Source organism: Equus asinus, chromosome 13 (assembly GCF_041296235.1).
Source record: "Equus asinus isolate D_3611 breed Donkey chromosome 13, EquAss-T2T_v2, whole genome shotgun sequence".
Taxonomy (NCBI): Eukaryota; Metazoa; Chordata; class Mammalia; order Perissodactyla; family Equidae; genus Equus; species Equus asinus.
In genome coordinates this window covers 25,430,381-25,445,283 of record NC_091802.1, presented here as the reverse complement: position 1 = coordinate 25,445,283, position 14,903 = coordinate 25,430,381, and the positions used below count along the sequence as shown (strand labels likewise).

Genomic DNA, 14,903 nt, shown 5'->3' with positions numbered 1-14,903 from the left:
GCAAACGTTTTAAATCACTTTTCAGAAATGTGAGGCCTCCAGAATTTAAAAATCTAGATTCTTGTTTCGGTGAATTTTAATAGTACTCAGATATTCAGGTACATATTTCTTTGCAAACATCACTGTGTTACTCTACTTCTATAAGAAACATAAATTACCCTAGATTATCTTCAGAATACTTTCATTAAGAATCTAGGAGTTACGTGCTTTACATTGTACAAGGCTGAAGCAGTAGAGAAATAAGGAATTTGCCCAAGGATACCATGTAAGGCAAAAGACACTAGAATCAAACCTGGAGGGAGAGCCTGTGCTCCAGCCTTCTGTACATGCAACTGGCCAAGTGGGGTGGTGGGATGGAAAGACTGAAAAGCCTGGGAAGTGGAAGAAGGCCCACATGTGGGAGGTTCAACAGGCCCCTGCATAAAGTCACTGAATTCTTCTTCATCAAGAAAGGCAGGTGATGGGGAGACAGTTTTAGCAGAATGAGATGATGTGGGATAATCTGCAAAATGGAAAATGGCAATGAAACACACAGAAATGAAAATCAACAGGGAAAAAGAAATCAAGAGCTAGTACAATTCCAAAAGAATATACCGAAGCATGAATAGTGGAGGTGAACAGGAAATGACATGAAACCACAGTCAAGGGAATTATTATACAATGGGTGCAAAACACTTTGATGTCTATTCACACACGTTTATTTTTTTGTCTTTTTAAAAAGAGGTTTTATAGCTATTTTGCATTTGGTTCAAAAACAGAAAAATGTAAAACTCAAATTTTCTTTCCTTCTTTTATTAGGTTAGCACTATTTTTTTCCCTGAGACCACTAATAATTTACATCAAGGAGGTGATTACTTTTGAAATCCAAGTGATTTGTTCATCTGGATAATATTCTCTCAAACCAACATAAACCAGAAATAAGAAAACCTGCCTATATGCTGCTGAATACATTTTGGACAGATATATACTCTGATGATCAAATCTCCTTATACTAGTAAGAACCAGTGCATGATACTTGCAATTTTTGATGTATCATGCCTAATCCATACACTTTGCATAGTTCACATTTCAGTAAAGTTACCATATGAGGAAGGAAAATTACAAAAGACAACAAGAACATTAAACACATTACCACAGCAATATCTTCTTGTGAAAAGCATCAAAACTGGGACACCATAAGGCATTAAGTCAAACAACTCAGTAGTCAGTTTAAAAAAGTAAACTTTGACTGAGGACTATGTTTAAAAGATCTTTGGCTCTAAAGGATTTATAAACATCACGGTGGCTTTTTACTGTTAAAAATGAGATTCACTTATGGAATAACCCTTCCCTACAGGAGCCACATTTAACACTAGTCTCACTAACCACATATTATTGTTGCTTCTTCACATTTTTAAGTACTTTGAATCGCTTTAACATTTACTAACGTCTAATGTCACAAGGAGCAGTCTTTTTAAAAAAAGGCTCTCATCTGAAAAATGGGGACACTATATGCTTCTCTTCTGGATCTGTGAAATAAAACTTGGAAACATTGAAAGTTTTATGAAAGATGCAAAATGAATATGCAAAATTATTGCCTTAAATTTGTCTAAAAGAGAAAAAAGCCATACCATAATGAATTCCAACCCTCCCAATAATGTAGTGAGTGTGTGGATTTGCGTTCTCAATTTGGGTTCTCAGATCAGTACTGGTAGAAAATAGCAGTAACAGAAAACTGAGAGCTACTATGAATATTTTTTAAATGGATCCTGACTACTTACCAGCAATAAGGCTGCAAAGGCTAAACCAATGTTTGTTTGCGTTTGACTGGAATTATGTTAATTCTATGTGGTATATATTTTGGTTTATAAACTCTTGTAGCTCTACATATGATTAATAAGAAGTATAAAAATTATGTGATAAATGCAGTTTGTATATTCAATATTATGAGATAAATAAGTCTGGGGCGGGGCATGGAATTAAAAGACGACTTTGGTGGTAAAAAGGCTGGAAACTTTTTCTATACTTTAGGCCTAGGTTTAAGACCCCATCTGGAGAAGCTCTGGAAACTCCTTGGGCTGGCTTCAGAAAAATCTTTTTCTGGCTAAGCATGAAGCAGTTAACTAGCAATAGCTAACTGCATGCATGCTGAGTGAACTTATAGGATTATTTGAATATCAAAACACCAATTTATCATTTAACAATGAGTTTGTTAAACTACACCTGGTTGTCCAAAAAGGGTATTCTATATTGACAGAACAGTGTTTGACCTAATAATGACCATTCCTCTCTGCCTTCTTTTCCCTTTTTCTAATTTCCAAGCTGGGTCCAGTTTTAGCACTCAATGCCAATTCTTAAATTACTTCTTGACTAGCTTATCAGTTTATAATTTTATTTTTAGACACGTTTTTCCTTTCTGAACTAAATCTGATTGCTAATATCTATTCTCTTTTCAATCTTGGTGTATATTTTACTTTGGGGCATATTTTTGGAATGATAATCTGACTATATAATCTAACAAGTAAAATTAATAGTACAGACTCAAAGCTGTCTGAGGAAGTCAAGAACTCGTTACTGTGCCAATATTAGACTATTCCTCCTGATACCAACTATATAGGTATTATTAATACAAGAGTTCAAGACAAAATTTGTCAATGTAATATTTGCCAGCAGAAAACAGTACTTGGTTGGCTGAATGATTTACGAAAACCGTACATGTATTAATGGTATGCTATTCTTGAAATTAGCTGAGAATAAAATGTCAAACTACGAAATTAAAAAAAAAAGAATGTGGTAACAGTTATGTAAAGACAAGATTCATTTCAACTGCTAAATATTCAAAACACAGGTAAAAAAACCCAAAAAATAAAATAAACCCTGATCTAAATAGGCATTTTTTTTGTTTATCTCATGATAAATGGTAATAAAAACTACCAAAAAATGTATCTAAGAAACTAAAACTTCATAAGGAGCATTATTAAACTCATGATTTTTTAAAAAATACGTACGTTTAATTACACTGAATAAAATCTAGACTAGCTTATAAAAAGTAAAACTATTTTAAAACAATGAGAATAAAATGGTAAACTCCTTTATTCATTTGCTGTGAGTGAAGGAATTTTACTAATGTTAACATACTCATGTATACAGAAGACTTACAAGTGCAATTTTGTCATATTGACATAAAGAAGACAAAGAGGTTTTTTACCTCTTAAGATAGTTATCTAGACCAGAGCTCTTAACCCATTCCAAAATTTAAAACATCCAAATCTTCACATGAAGTAAGAGTTTAAGAGTTTAACAGTGACTCTTCACACACACATAATGTTCAAACGGTTGTCACACCCATGGACTATAAAACACCTTTCAGTAAAAGAAAGTTTTAAAATTAAAACTACCTGGTTTCTTAGGGTGCGATGCCGGAGTAGGGTGCATCTTAGCATCTCTGGAAAACCCATCTAAGTTTCCTTTTATGGCTTCCAAAGCATCATCTCTACTCTTCTCTCCTGTCTAAGAGACAATAAATGTATGCATATTTCTTCACTTATCTCTCGTTTCATCCTAAATCCTCCCAAATTAAAAGAAAAGTGCAGATATTAGTCTATTTCCAGTAGAGCCATGCGTCGCTCAATGATGGGGATACATTCTGAGAAACGTGTCGCTAGATTTCGTCATTGTGCAAACATCATAGGGTGACCTAGATGGTATAGCCTGCTACACACCTAGGCTATATGGTACTAATCTTTATGGGACCACTGTCGTATATGTGGCCCATTGTTGACCAAAATGTGGTTATGTGGCACATGACTATATTTTTATCACATACTTCTGATAGTGAATTCTCCAAGTCAGAAAAACATTGGTAAGTACATAAAACAAAGGCATGACACTGTATAGAATATAAAAATATTAACAGGCCCATTTATAAATAGTTTAGGATAAAGCTATTAGATATTAAGCATCCTGTATTAATGCTTCCCAAGAAAAAATTACAAACATTCCAATGGTAGTAAAAAAGAGTTGAGAAGATAATGGCTGATACCCCATTCTCCTCAACAACAGAGTGTCTTTACAGAAAAAGAAAAATCCTTCATTTTGGATTTAGATAAGCCAAAATGAATCAACCACAGCCTCAGCTTGGGCTGGTGTCTAAGTCAAAAAACCCACTGACGGAGTGAGAAGAGGCACATGCAGGGCAGGGCGTGTGCACCGTGGTGGAGGGTGGTGGAATGTTACCTTGGGTTTCACACTACTCAGAAGTCTGAGCTTTTGCTTCTGCTCTTCAAACTGGCGTCTTTTTCTTTCTTCTTCTAAGAGCTTTTGCTGCTGTTCAAATCGTTTCCTGAAGGAAAAACAACCTAGTAAAGAACCAGCTTAAACAACTATCAACTGTGTTATATTCACATTTCTACTAAGTTTCAGCAACATCATCTTGCATTTCTAGAGCGAAAAACTTCACTGCTAATTATATCTAATTTTCTTATGACAATCTAATCTCCCCACTACATTAATTTCAAAATATATGAAATGAGTCTAAAAACGATTACCCAAATTATAGACATGAATCTATTTCTTGTCCAATTTGCAAAGGGAGGAGACAACCTTTTGCATTCAAAAGTAATCTCAAGAAACAGACAGGGAGGTAGACAAAATAAGAATACTCTTTGCTCTGAATATAAAAAAGAAACTTCCACTTAGGGAGGCACTGTCACACGGGAGGAAGAGCAATGTTCTGGAAATCAGGAGGCCTGCATGTGGGCCCAGGCTTTGCTAGTAACTGCATAACCTGGATTGATAAGCCGCTTCATTTCTCTGGATTCACTTTCCCTAAGATGTAAAATTAGAGGATGTCTAAGGTCCCTTCTGGCTTTAAACTTATAGTAAAAGTACTGTAAAGAGTTTTAAAGGCAACGTGACTCTTTTAGCCCCAAATCTGCACTAGAGAACATTTGACAATTTTTTAAATAACTGCTATCATGGATCTTTATCCTTGAATCCTGAGTTTTCTTACTGCTGCTCTTCGGCAAACTGCTTCTGCATGTCTGGAGGGTACTGTGGGCCTGGAGGACGCATTCCCAGGAATGGCGCTTGTCCCAGGTAAGGCATTCCCGCTGCTGGCATTGGTCCCATTGGTATTCCTGCCTATAAGAAACAGACAAAGGCTTAAAAAACAGAACTTCTCCTTTCAATTATTACAAAGCAAAATCGTAACTTCCATAAACTCTTTCTTAATATTTTTTACTAATGAGCTCTATAAATGCATTTTAATAAAAGATTCAAAGAACACAGGCTAAAATTGGAACGCTCCTCTTAATATTTTGCCCCTTCCATTTCCGTCACCATCTTAGAGGAGACCACTGCTAATGGTCTGAGGCTGTGTGTGTGTGGAAGGATATAATATTTTGATGCTCATTATCACAGGCTGATATCCAAAATTTCACAGAAAATATATTTAATCAATAATAAATGATATCAATACAACAGTATAAACTTTACTGAAGTGTCCAGAAGTAAAAATAGTATTATACAATAGCTAACCACAAAATCTAATATTGATGATGATGACACTGATGACGATAATGGCTAATTTTTACTGAGTGAAAATTCTTCTACTCTTCAATCTCCTCCCTGAAAGGTTCCCCTTCTGTCCCCTAACTGAAACCTGGCTGTCCCCAGAAGCCCTCTCATTTGGAGACTGCTGCTTCTCTTCCACATTTCCTATAGATGGGGGAATATTCCTCCTTGCTTCTTTCTTCTAAACCCTTTCTCCTGTTTCTTCCTTCAAAAACCAAAATGCACTGCAATTTCTTGCCTTGAGACTTCCTCATTCACTCTCCCACACTGTTTATGTCATCTATTGACCCTCAACTTGCTGACTCTTCAACCGAAGGTTTCAGAACCGTGCTATCTTCCATTTCACTCCTAAACTGCTCTTGGCGATACCAATAATCACATGGACGATTCATCTGACACTGTGGTCTTTCAGGTCTTTGACCTCCTCACCACAATCACGTCCAACACATCATTCGAGCTTCCCATTCCACGGTCATAACCTTGATCATCAGTCCCAATAAATGCATCATCTCCCAAATCTTGATTTTAGGCATCCCAACACTTGACCACCACCTCCTATTCTTCTAGTTCACGTACTTTAGCAATTCTCTTATCTCATTAAAACCTCCCATCCATTAATCTTATCACTTTTCCCACAATCCATCACCTCATCGTGTCCTTATTCCTCTTCTTGCTCTGCTTAGATTCCAGAGTTCAATATTAAATGACCTTGTAAACATCCTTAATCCCTTACCTCTGGATTCCTCACTTTGGTCTCCTAGGAAACCTCATCCCTAGTTAAAGTCAACTAACCACCTTCTCTTTATCCTTACACCCAAACCACTGAACCTTGCTGGATAAAAAAAATCTTAGGGATGCACTTTAAATTCTTGACTATAAATCTCAAATGGATCCCCAAAACAGGCCAGTCTTATGAGGACTCCTACTATATAAGATTTCAATCCTTTGAAGTTTCTTGAGATATGCTATGGCCCAGTGTATGGTCAATTTAAAAAAATACTTCATATTTGCTTAAAAAGAAAGCGTATTTTGCGATTGCTGGGAACAGTGTCCTATTACTCATTAATTAAGCTTGTTAAGAAAGTTGTTCAAACCTTTATCTTTACTTATTGTGGACTTGTCTATTTCTCCTTGTTGTTCTGTCAGTTTCTATCTTATACATTTTGAGGCCAGGGTATTAAGTGCATACAAATTTGGAAGTGTTATGCCTTACTGATGAATTTAACCGCTTATCATAATGAAACAACCTCTTTACCTCTAGGCTTTTAAGGCTTTTTGCCTTAAAGTATATTTTGTCTGATTTTCCTTTAGCTACATCAGCTTTTTTGGGTTGTTTTTAGTATTTACAACTTTTTTCATTCCTTTAAACTTTCCTGTAACCTTATGTTTTAAATGTGTCCCTTCTAAGCATCAAACATCCAGATTTTTGCCTTTCAAATGGATCTTTTAAATCATTAGCATTTAGTATAATTATTGATATATTTGCATTTAAACCTATCTTATTTTGTGATTTTGTGAAAAGTGTTCCACTTTTTCTATGTTTTTCTTTCCTTCTTGTCTTTTTTTTGGATTAACTGTTTTTTCGTCTCTACTTGTTTGTAAAATTTTTATATAACCTACTAAGGTTACCCTTGAAATTAGGACATGTATTCTTAACTTATCAAAGTCTGATGTTAATATCTTTCTTTCACAGAATGCAAGGCATTAGAACTTGAACTCCCCTTCCCAAAGTTATATATGATTATTACTTGTATTTTAATTCTCTGAATATTTACAAAATCCATAAAGACATTGTTTTATGAAGACAACGTTCATTTAGATTCACCCACACATGTATCTTTCTTTGTTCTTCGTTTTTTTCTGAATCTGACTTTCCATCTGGGATCATTTTCCCTTTGCCTAAGGTCCTTCTGCTTTTACTTCATTTATAATTTCATTTATTGAAAGTCATTCAGTTTTTGCCTGAAAAATGGCTTTATTTTACCTTCACTCTTGGAGATTGGCAGTTATTTTGAGTTAGTACATTGAAAACATCATTCCAATGTCTTCTGGCTTCCACTTTTTTCCTCTGGCTGCTTCTGAGCTTTTTTCTCTTTGTCTTTGGTTTCTGCAGTTTCTCTATGTGTTTGGATGTGAGGATTTATACGTACTTATTCTCACTGCCTGTTATTCACACTCTTCTGTCATAGTCCCAACATTGAGGGAAATGATCGAGCGTGGCTAGGTCATAAAAGACACTGCAGCCTCCACCTTCCTCTCCTGAGTCACCTGCTCGGGAGAGGTCCACGTGGAACTAGAGGACCATCTAGGAACTGAGGCCTCCTGCCAACAGCCAACACTGAATTGCCAGCCACATGGGTGGGACATATTGGAAGCAGTTCTTCGAACCCCAGTAAAGCCTTCAGATGCAGCTGGGCCGTCATCTTGACTGACACCTCATGAGAGATTCCAAGCCAGAGCCACCTAGCTGAAGCTACGTCCAGTCCTGACTCACAGGAGTGGTGAGCTGTTTATTGCTGTTTGAACCCTCTAAGTTTTAGGGTAATTTGTTATGCAGCAATAGATAACTAATATAACCATGTGTAGATTTATTAGGCTTCCCGAATCTGTAGAACAATGTCTTCCAATAGTTCTGGAAACTTCTCAGCCATTATCTCTTCTGATTTACTCTCTTCCTCCTTTCCTTCAAGGATTCCAACTAAATAAATGTTAGACCTTCTCATTGTATCTTCAAAATCTCTCATATATTTTCTATCTTTTCACCTTGTCATACTATACTCTACATAGTTTCTCCTGACCTATCTTCAGCTCACTAATTCTTTCTTAAGCCATTTCTAATCTGCTCTTAAACTCATCCACAGAGTTCTTCTTTTGTTTAACATATTTTTCAATTCCGAAATTTCTATTTTTTCCTCAGATCTGCTGTCACTTTTTATAATTTCAAGTTCCCTGCCAAAATTTTCCACTTCAACTTGTATTTCTTAGATCATAGAAAATATAGTTGCTCCATAGTCTTGTCTGCTAATTTCCATAACTCGTGTTTTTGAGGTTTTTGTTTCTGTTCTCTATGTGTCTCATTCATGCTGTTTTTGTGCACTGAACACTGTGTTTGAAAAGTTATTTGCAGGAATATTTTGATGCTAAAGGGATGGTATATTCTCCAAAGAGGATTTTGTTAGATGCCTAACAAAACTTTTGCCAGGTGCCTAGGGACACTTCAAATTTGGAACACTTTAATCCAAATGCAAGACTTACGTTTCCCTGTACCATCAAACGATGAGAAATCAGCCTCAAGTCCATGTGAGAACAGGTTTACTTCCACTGTATTCCCACTCTGAGGGTATAGACCTTTGGAGGTTCAGCTCAAAATGGAAACCCCTGGAAAGCAGCTAGCTTTGAATTCTATACCCTTTCCTCCATCCCCAAAGTGACCGTTTCACACCTACTCCTCTAATATTGGCAAATCCTCTCAGGAAAAAAGCAGCTCTGAGTGACTTGGCTTTCTTCTCTGGGTTCTTATTTTCTCCCAGATCTTGGCCCAGCAATCTTCAGTACCTTGTAAACTCTTTGATGCTTTTAAGTACATATGTTTGTGGGGGAATATCCCCTATAATTGATTAAATAGTCTTCTCAAATACAAAAGAGATACAAAAGAAAATGAGATTACTTTTCTTCTACTCTTACCTCTAAAAAAAAAAAAAATGTACAGCCTCACCCTTTGTCTGAGTCTGCATGTGTATCTTTCTATGACTTCTCTTTCTCTCTTTTCTGGCACAGCTATATTAAGATATTTAAGTGCAGAAAGGGAAAAAGTTCCTTGGAGAAAAGATCTTATACTTTGGCTCTTGAACATATTATATCACACAGACTTCAAAAAAAAATCTTCATCAGCTACTTTAGTTGTCCAAATTGCCCAGTCCACTATTACAGGATGGCTACTTCCAGTTATAGTAGATGAAGTATCTGTTTGTAATAAAGCTTAACTCCTCAACTTACATGAAATTGATTAACGTAAATTACTTTAAGGTGAAGCTTGTATTAAAACTATTGGATTTAACATATTCAGATTTCCATCAATTCATTTTTAATAAAGGTGTTTTTTTTGGTGAGGAAGATTGACCCTGAGCTAACATCTGTGCCAATATTCCTCCATTTTGTATGTGGGACACCACCACAGCACGGCTTGATGAATGGTGTGTAGGTCCACACCTGGGATCTGAACTCACTAACCCCAGGCTGCGGAAGTGGAGCACACAAACTTCACCACCACATCACCAGGCCAGCCCCTTTAATAAAGTTTTTCAACAAGACTAAACTCTTAATTTTTTTTAAAGATTTTATTTTTTCTTTTTCTCCCAAAGCCCCCTGGTACATAGTTGTGTATTTTTAGTTGTGGGTCCTTCTAGTTGTGGCATGTGGGATGCCGCCTCAGTATGGATTGATGAGCGGTTGCACGTCCGCGCCGAGGATTGAAACTGGCGAAACCCTGGGCTGCCAAAGCAGAGTGCACGAACTTAACCACTTGGCCACGGGGCCAGCCCCTAAACTCTTAATTTTAATTCAACAATGTTTGGTAGAGAAATCATGTTTCCCTCAAATAAAAGTATTCCTTTTAGAAACTACCAAAAATACTTCCTCGTTCTGAATCTTCAAAAAAACTGAGCCTCACTGAAACAGTGAAGAATTTTTTTAAGGTCTAGAAATAATATAATATGTATATAGCATCTAGAACAATGTCTGGCACATATGAGTAAATAAACAGTAGTTATTATAATTGTTAGAAATAATATTGATGACAAGATAGATACTCTCAAAAACAATGATGATCCCATTTTTTTTCTGGAACCAAGTAAGTCTCCTCAAGCAAATACAGAATTAAGCCAACTAGATAAGAAAAATAAACAATTAATAGTTACAATATAGGTATCATTTTATTGTGTTCCTGCCATATGACAGCTATAGTATTAGGTATTTTCATATATTATTCTCAATATATGTAAGAGCATCAGAATCAGAGATATTTCTGACAATGACCAACAAGAATACCTTGATAATAACACACACTTAGGAAGCCCCTAATATGTTCCAGGGACTTTTCTAAATGCTTTACATATATTAATTAATTTAATCCTTATAACAAACCTATGCAAGTAATTGCTACTATTATTCTCATTTTGCAGATGAGGAAATTGAAGCAGAAAATAGTTAAGTACCTTACTCATTAGTAGTAAGTCACAGAGCCAAGATTAGAACCAGGCAGCTTCTGGTTCCAAAATCCATGTTCTCCACCGTTATGCTATGCTGCCTCTCCAATTACCAACAACCATCACAAAATTCAGATTCAAAAAAAATTTTCAATGTGTTTTTGTGTGTCTATTCATATGCTCAGAGACAGACCTGCTCAATGAATAGCAGCAGCTAGGAAGGCTTACGAACGGTTTCTAGGACTTTACAACTGGAGTTACAAGTAATATTGCTTACTTACTAACATTCTCTATTCTAAGTCTTGGGTGGGGGTAGCCAGGTATACTTATTTTTAATTACAGTGTGGTTCTCTTGCTGCTGAAAATCATTACCACATTTCTAGGATTATATTTCTTTTTTTTCCCCATCTATAATTTATTTAATCAATTCTCTATTTTTTCTAGCTTTATTGAGATATAACTGAAATACAATATTGTGTGAATTTAAGGTGTGCAACATGTTGATTTGATACATGTATATATCACAAAATGATTACACCATAGCATTAGCTAACACCTCCATCATGTTACCTTACTACTATTTCTTTTTTGCGGTGAGACATTATTATTTCTTTTTAAATTTTGACTTATTTTACCCAAGGAACACAAAAGAAAACACTCAGATCATATAGGCTAAAAGAGAAAATAAGATATTCCACAAAAATAATGAATAATGAAAGAAGTAAAGGTATTATTACATGCATTGCCTTCCTACTTATAAAGTTCTGCTCGTCAAGAAGATTCAAACTTGTTAAATGGTATTTTGTGTTTCTCCTACTCCGGAAAAGTAAGTTTATATATTCATACAGTCTAAGTTTATACATTCTTTTGAAATCTAGATAAACCAAAAGGTTAAGAGATACTAATCCTCAGTTATACACTGAGTGAATGACACAGCAAAAGAAACAATTCAGAAATCTGAGATACATCCAATAAACTACTAAAAACACTAAAAATAAAGAAGCTCCCCCCAAGTTGAAGATATGAAGGCTTTCCTAAGTGGAGAGGTATAATATGACAGTAAGATTTATAAAAGAGTAAAAATGTCAATTTCAATCAAAATCCCAACAGGTTTTATATGGAATTTGATAAGCTGATCTTAAAATTTATACTGAATGGGAAAGGACCATGAATAGCTATAATTATTTAAAAGAAGAACAAGAGGGGCCGGCTCCGTGCCCAAGTTCATGTGCTCTGCTTCAGCGGCCCAGGGTTTCGCTGGTTCAAATCCTGGGCGTGGACATGGCACCACTCATCAAGCCATGCTGAGGAGGCAACCCACATGCCACCACTAGAAGGACCCATAACTAAAAATACACAACTATGTACTGGGGGGATTTGGGAGAAAAAGGAAAAATAAAATCTTTAAAAGAAGAACAAGGACATACAAAATAGAGGAAGATTGGCACAGATGTTAGCTCAGGGACAATCTTCCTCACAAAAAAAAACCCAGAATGCCATTTACAATTACTCAAAAGAATGAAACGCTTAGATGTAAATCTAACAAAACATTTACAGGACTTGTATACTGAAAATTATACAACGCTAAATAAAGAAAGACCTAAACAAATGGAGAGACATACCATGCTCATATATCAGAAGAATCTACATATTAAAAATGTCAATTTCCCCCAAATTGATATAAAGGTTTAACATAATCCCTATCAAAACTCCAGCAAGAGTTTTTGTGGATACAGACGTCATTCTAAAATCTATATGAAAAGGCAGAGAAACTAGAATACTTAAGATAATTTTGAAAAGAAGAATAACATGGGAGGAATCAGTCTTATATAGCTATCAAGACTGAACCAGTAACCAAAATCACCAAAAATGAAAAGCCCTGGATATGATGGCTTTGCTGGTGAATTTGACTAAACATTTAAAAAAGAACTAATACCAATTCTTCTCAAACTTTTCCAAAAATTGAAGAGGAGGAAAATTTCCTAACTCATTCTATAAGGCCAGCGTAACCCTGATACCAAAGCCAGAAAGGAACACTACAAACCAATATTTCTTATGAATATTGGTACAAAAATCCTCAACAAAATACCAGCAAACAGAATTCAGCAGCATAGTAAAAAGATTATACCCCATGACTGACTGAGATTTACCTCCGGAATGCAGGGATGATTCAATCAACGAAAACTGATCACTGTAATACACCACATTAACAGAATGAAGGGACAAAAACCACATGATCATCTCAATTTATGCAGAAAAAGCATTTGAAAAAAACTACACCCTTTCATAACCAAAAACACTCAACAAACTAGGAACAGAAAAACATTAGCTCTACACAATAAAGGTCATATATGAAAAACCCACAGTAAACATCATACTCAATGGAGAAAGACTGAAAACTTTCCCTCTAAGATCAGGAACTAAATAAGGATGGCCACTTTCACCACTTCTATTCAACACAGTAGTGGAAGTTCTAGCCAGAGCAATTAGGAAAAAAAGAAAAAAGAACAGAAAGCATCCAAATTGGAAAGGAAGAAGTAAAATTATCTGTTTGCAGATGATATAATCTTACATGTAGGAAATCATAAAGACTCCACAATAAAGCTGTTAGAACAAACAAATGAATTCTGCAAGGTAGCAGGATACAACGTCAACACACAAAATTAGGTGTATTTGTATACACTAACAATGAACAATCTGAAAAAGAAATTACAAAAACAATTCCATTTACGATAGCACCAAAAAGAATAAAACACTTAGGAATTAATTAAATCAAGGAGTTAAAACGGTACAACGAAAACCACAAAATATTGCTGAAAGAAATTAAATAAGACATAAATAAATGGAAATACAATCCACCTTCATGGATTGGAAAATTTAATGTTGTTAAAATGTCAACATTTCCCAAAGTGATCTACAGATGCAATGCAATTTCTATCCAAATTCCAATGATGTATTTTGCAGAAACAGAAAAACTCATCCTAAAATCATACAGAATCTCAAGGGACCCCAAATAGTCAAAACAATCTTGAAAAAGAAGAACCAAACTGCAGGACTCAATTTCCTGATTTCAAAACCTACTAGAAAGCTACAATAATCAAAATAGTGTGGTTCTGGCATTAAGACAGACACAGAGACCAATGGAATAGAAAGCCCAGAAATAAACCCTCACATATATGGTAAATGATTTTTGACAAGGGTGCCAACACCATTTAATGGGGGAAAGGACAGTCTTCAAGAAATGGTGCTGGGAAAACTGGATCTCTACATGCAAACAAATGAAGTTGGACCCTTACCCAACACCACATACAAAAATTAACGAAAAATGGATCAAGGACCTAAATGTAAGCCCTAAAATGATAAAACTCTTAGAAGAAAACAGAAGGACAGAAACTTCACGACACTGGACTTGGCAATGAATTCTTGGATATGACACCAAATGCACAGGCAACAAAAGAAAAAAGAGACAAGCTGGACTTCATGAAAATTTTTTAAAAATTGTACATCAAGAGACACTATCCACAGAGAAAAAAGGCAACCCACAATATGGGAGAAAATATTTGCAAATCATATATCTGATAAGGGATTAACATCCAAAATATAGAGAGAGCTCCTAAAACTCAACAACAACAACAAACCTGATGCAAAAATGAGCAAAGGAGGTGGAGTGACATCAGTATCATGGCAAAATGAGCTCTTCCCTTAGTCTCTCCCCCTAAGATACAATGAAAAGGACATTTAAACAACCCAGTAGATGTCTGAGAGATCCACACAGCCATACGTCTGAAGGTGGAGGTGCTGGACCCCCCGGGAGGCAGTGGAAGGAGGTAAGGGGATCTCCTCTCCCTTGCTGAACTGCAGCAATCTAGGGTATGGAACCGTGTATTGGCCAATGTGCAACTCTAAGAAGAGGGGGGGAAAGGGCGGCCCCCTGCAGGAATGCCTTTGCTCTCAGAGTTGCCTCCTAGCCCATGGGAAGGTTCCACACCAAGGAGGCTAAGCAATTGCAGGGGTATCTTCACCAAGCCAAGCAGCCCAGGACAGCAGACAGCAAGTGCAGACCGGGAGCATGCGGGATCATGCAAGCGAAAGAAAGCACCCCTCACCCCTCTCTGACACACCAGCTTGGCCAGAAGACCAGAGCAA

At 36.1% G+C, this 14,903-nt stretch overlaps 1 protein-coding gene across 35 annotated transcripts in view; it reads right to left on the bottom strand.

The window, feature by feature from the left end:
- SYNRG (synergin gamma) overlaps positions 1-14,903 on the bottom strand; it is an 84,348-nt gene that overhangs the window by 47,922 nt on the left and 21,523 nt on the right. For 24 of the 35 annotated variants that reach the window (XR_011493713.1, XM_044744504.2, XM_044744506.2 and 21 more), the window contains exons 4-7: positions 4,991-5,121; positions 4,216-4,321; positions 3,378-3,489; positions 293-502 (exon numbers count right to left, since the gene is read on the bottom strand). Coding sequence is in view for 33 of the 35 variants with exons in the window: in XM_044744504.2 (XP_044600439.1) it covers positions 293-502; positions 3,378-3,489; positions 4,216-4,321; positions 4,991-5,121 (559 nt within the window). In the remaining 2 variants the exon portion in view is untranslated. The remainder of the gene's footprint in view (positions 1-292; positions 503-3,377; positions 3,490-4,215; positions 4,322-4,990; positions 5,122-14,903) is intronic. The other 11 variants (XR_011493714.1, XM_070482825.1, XM_070482832.1 and 8 more) reach the window with 1 other exon arrangement.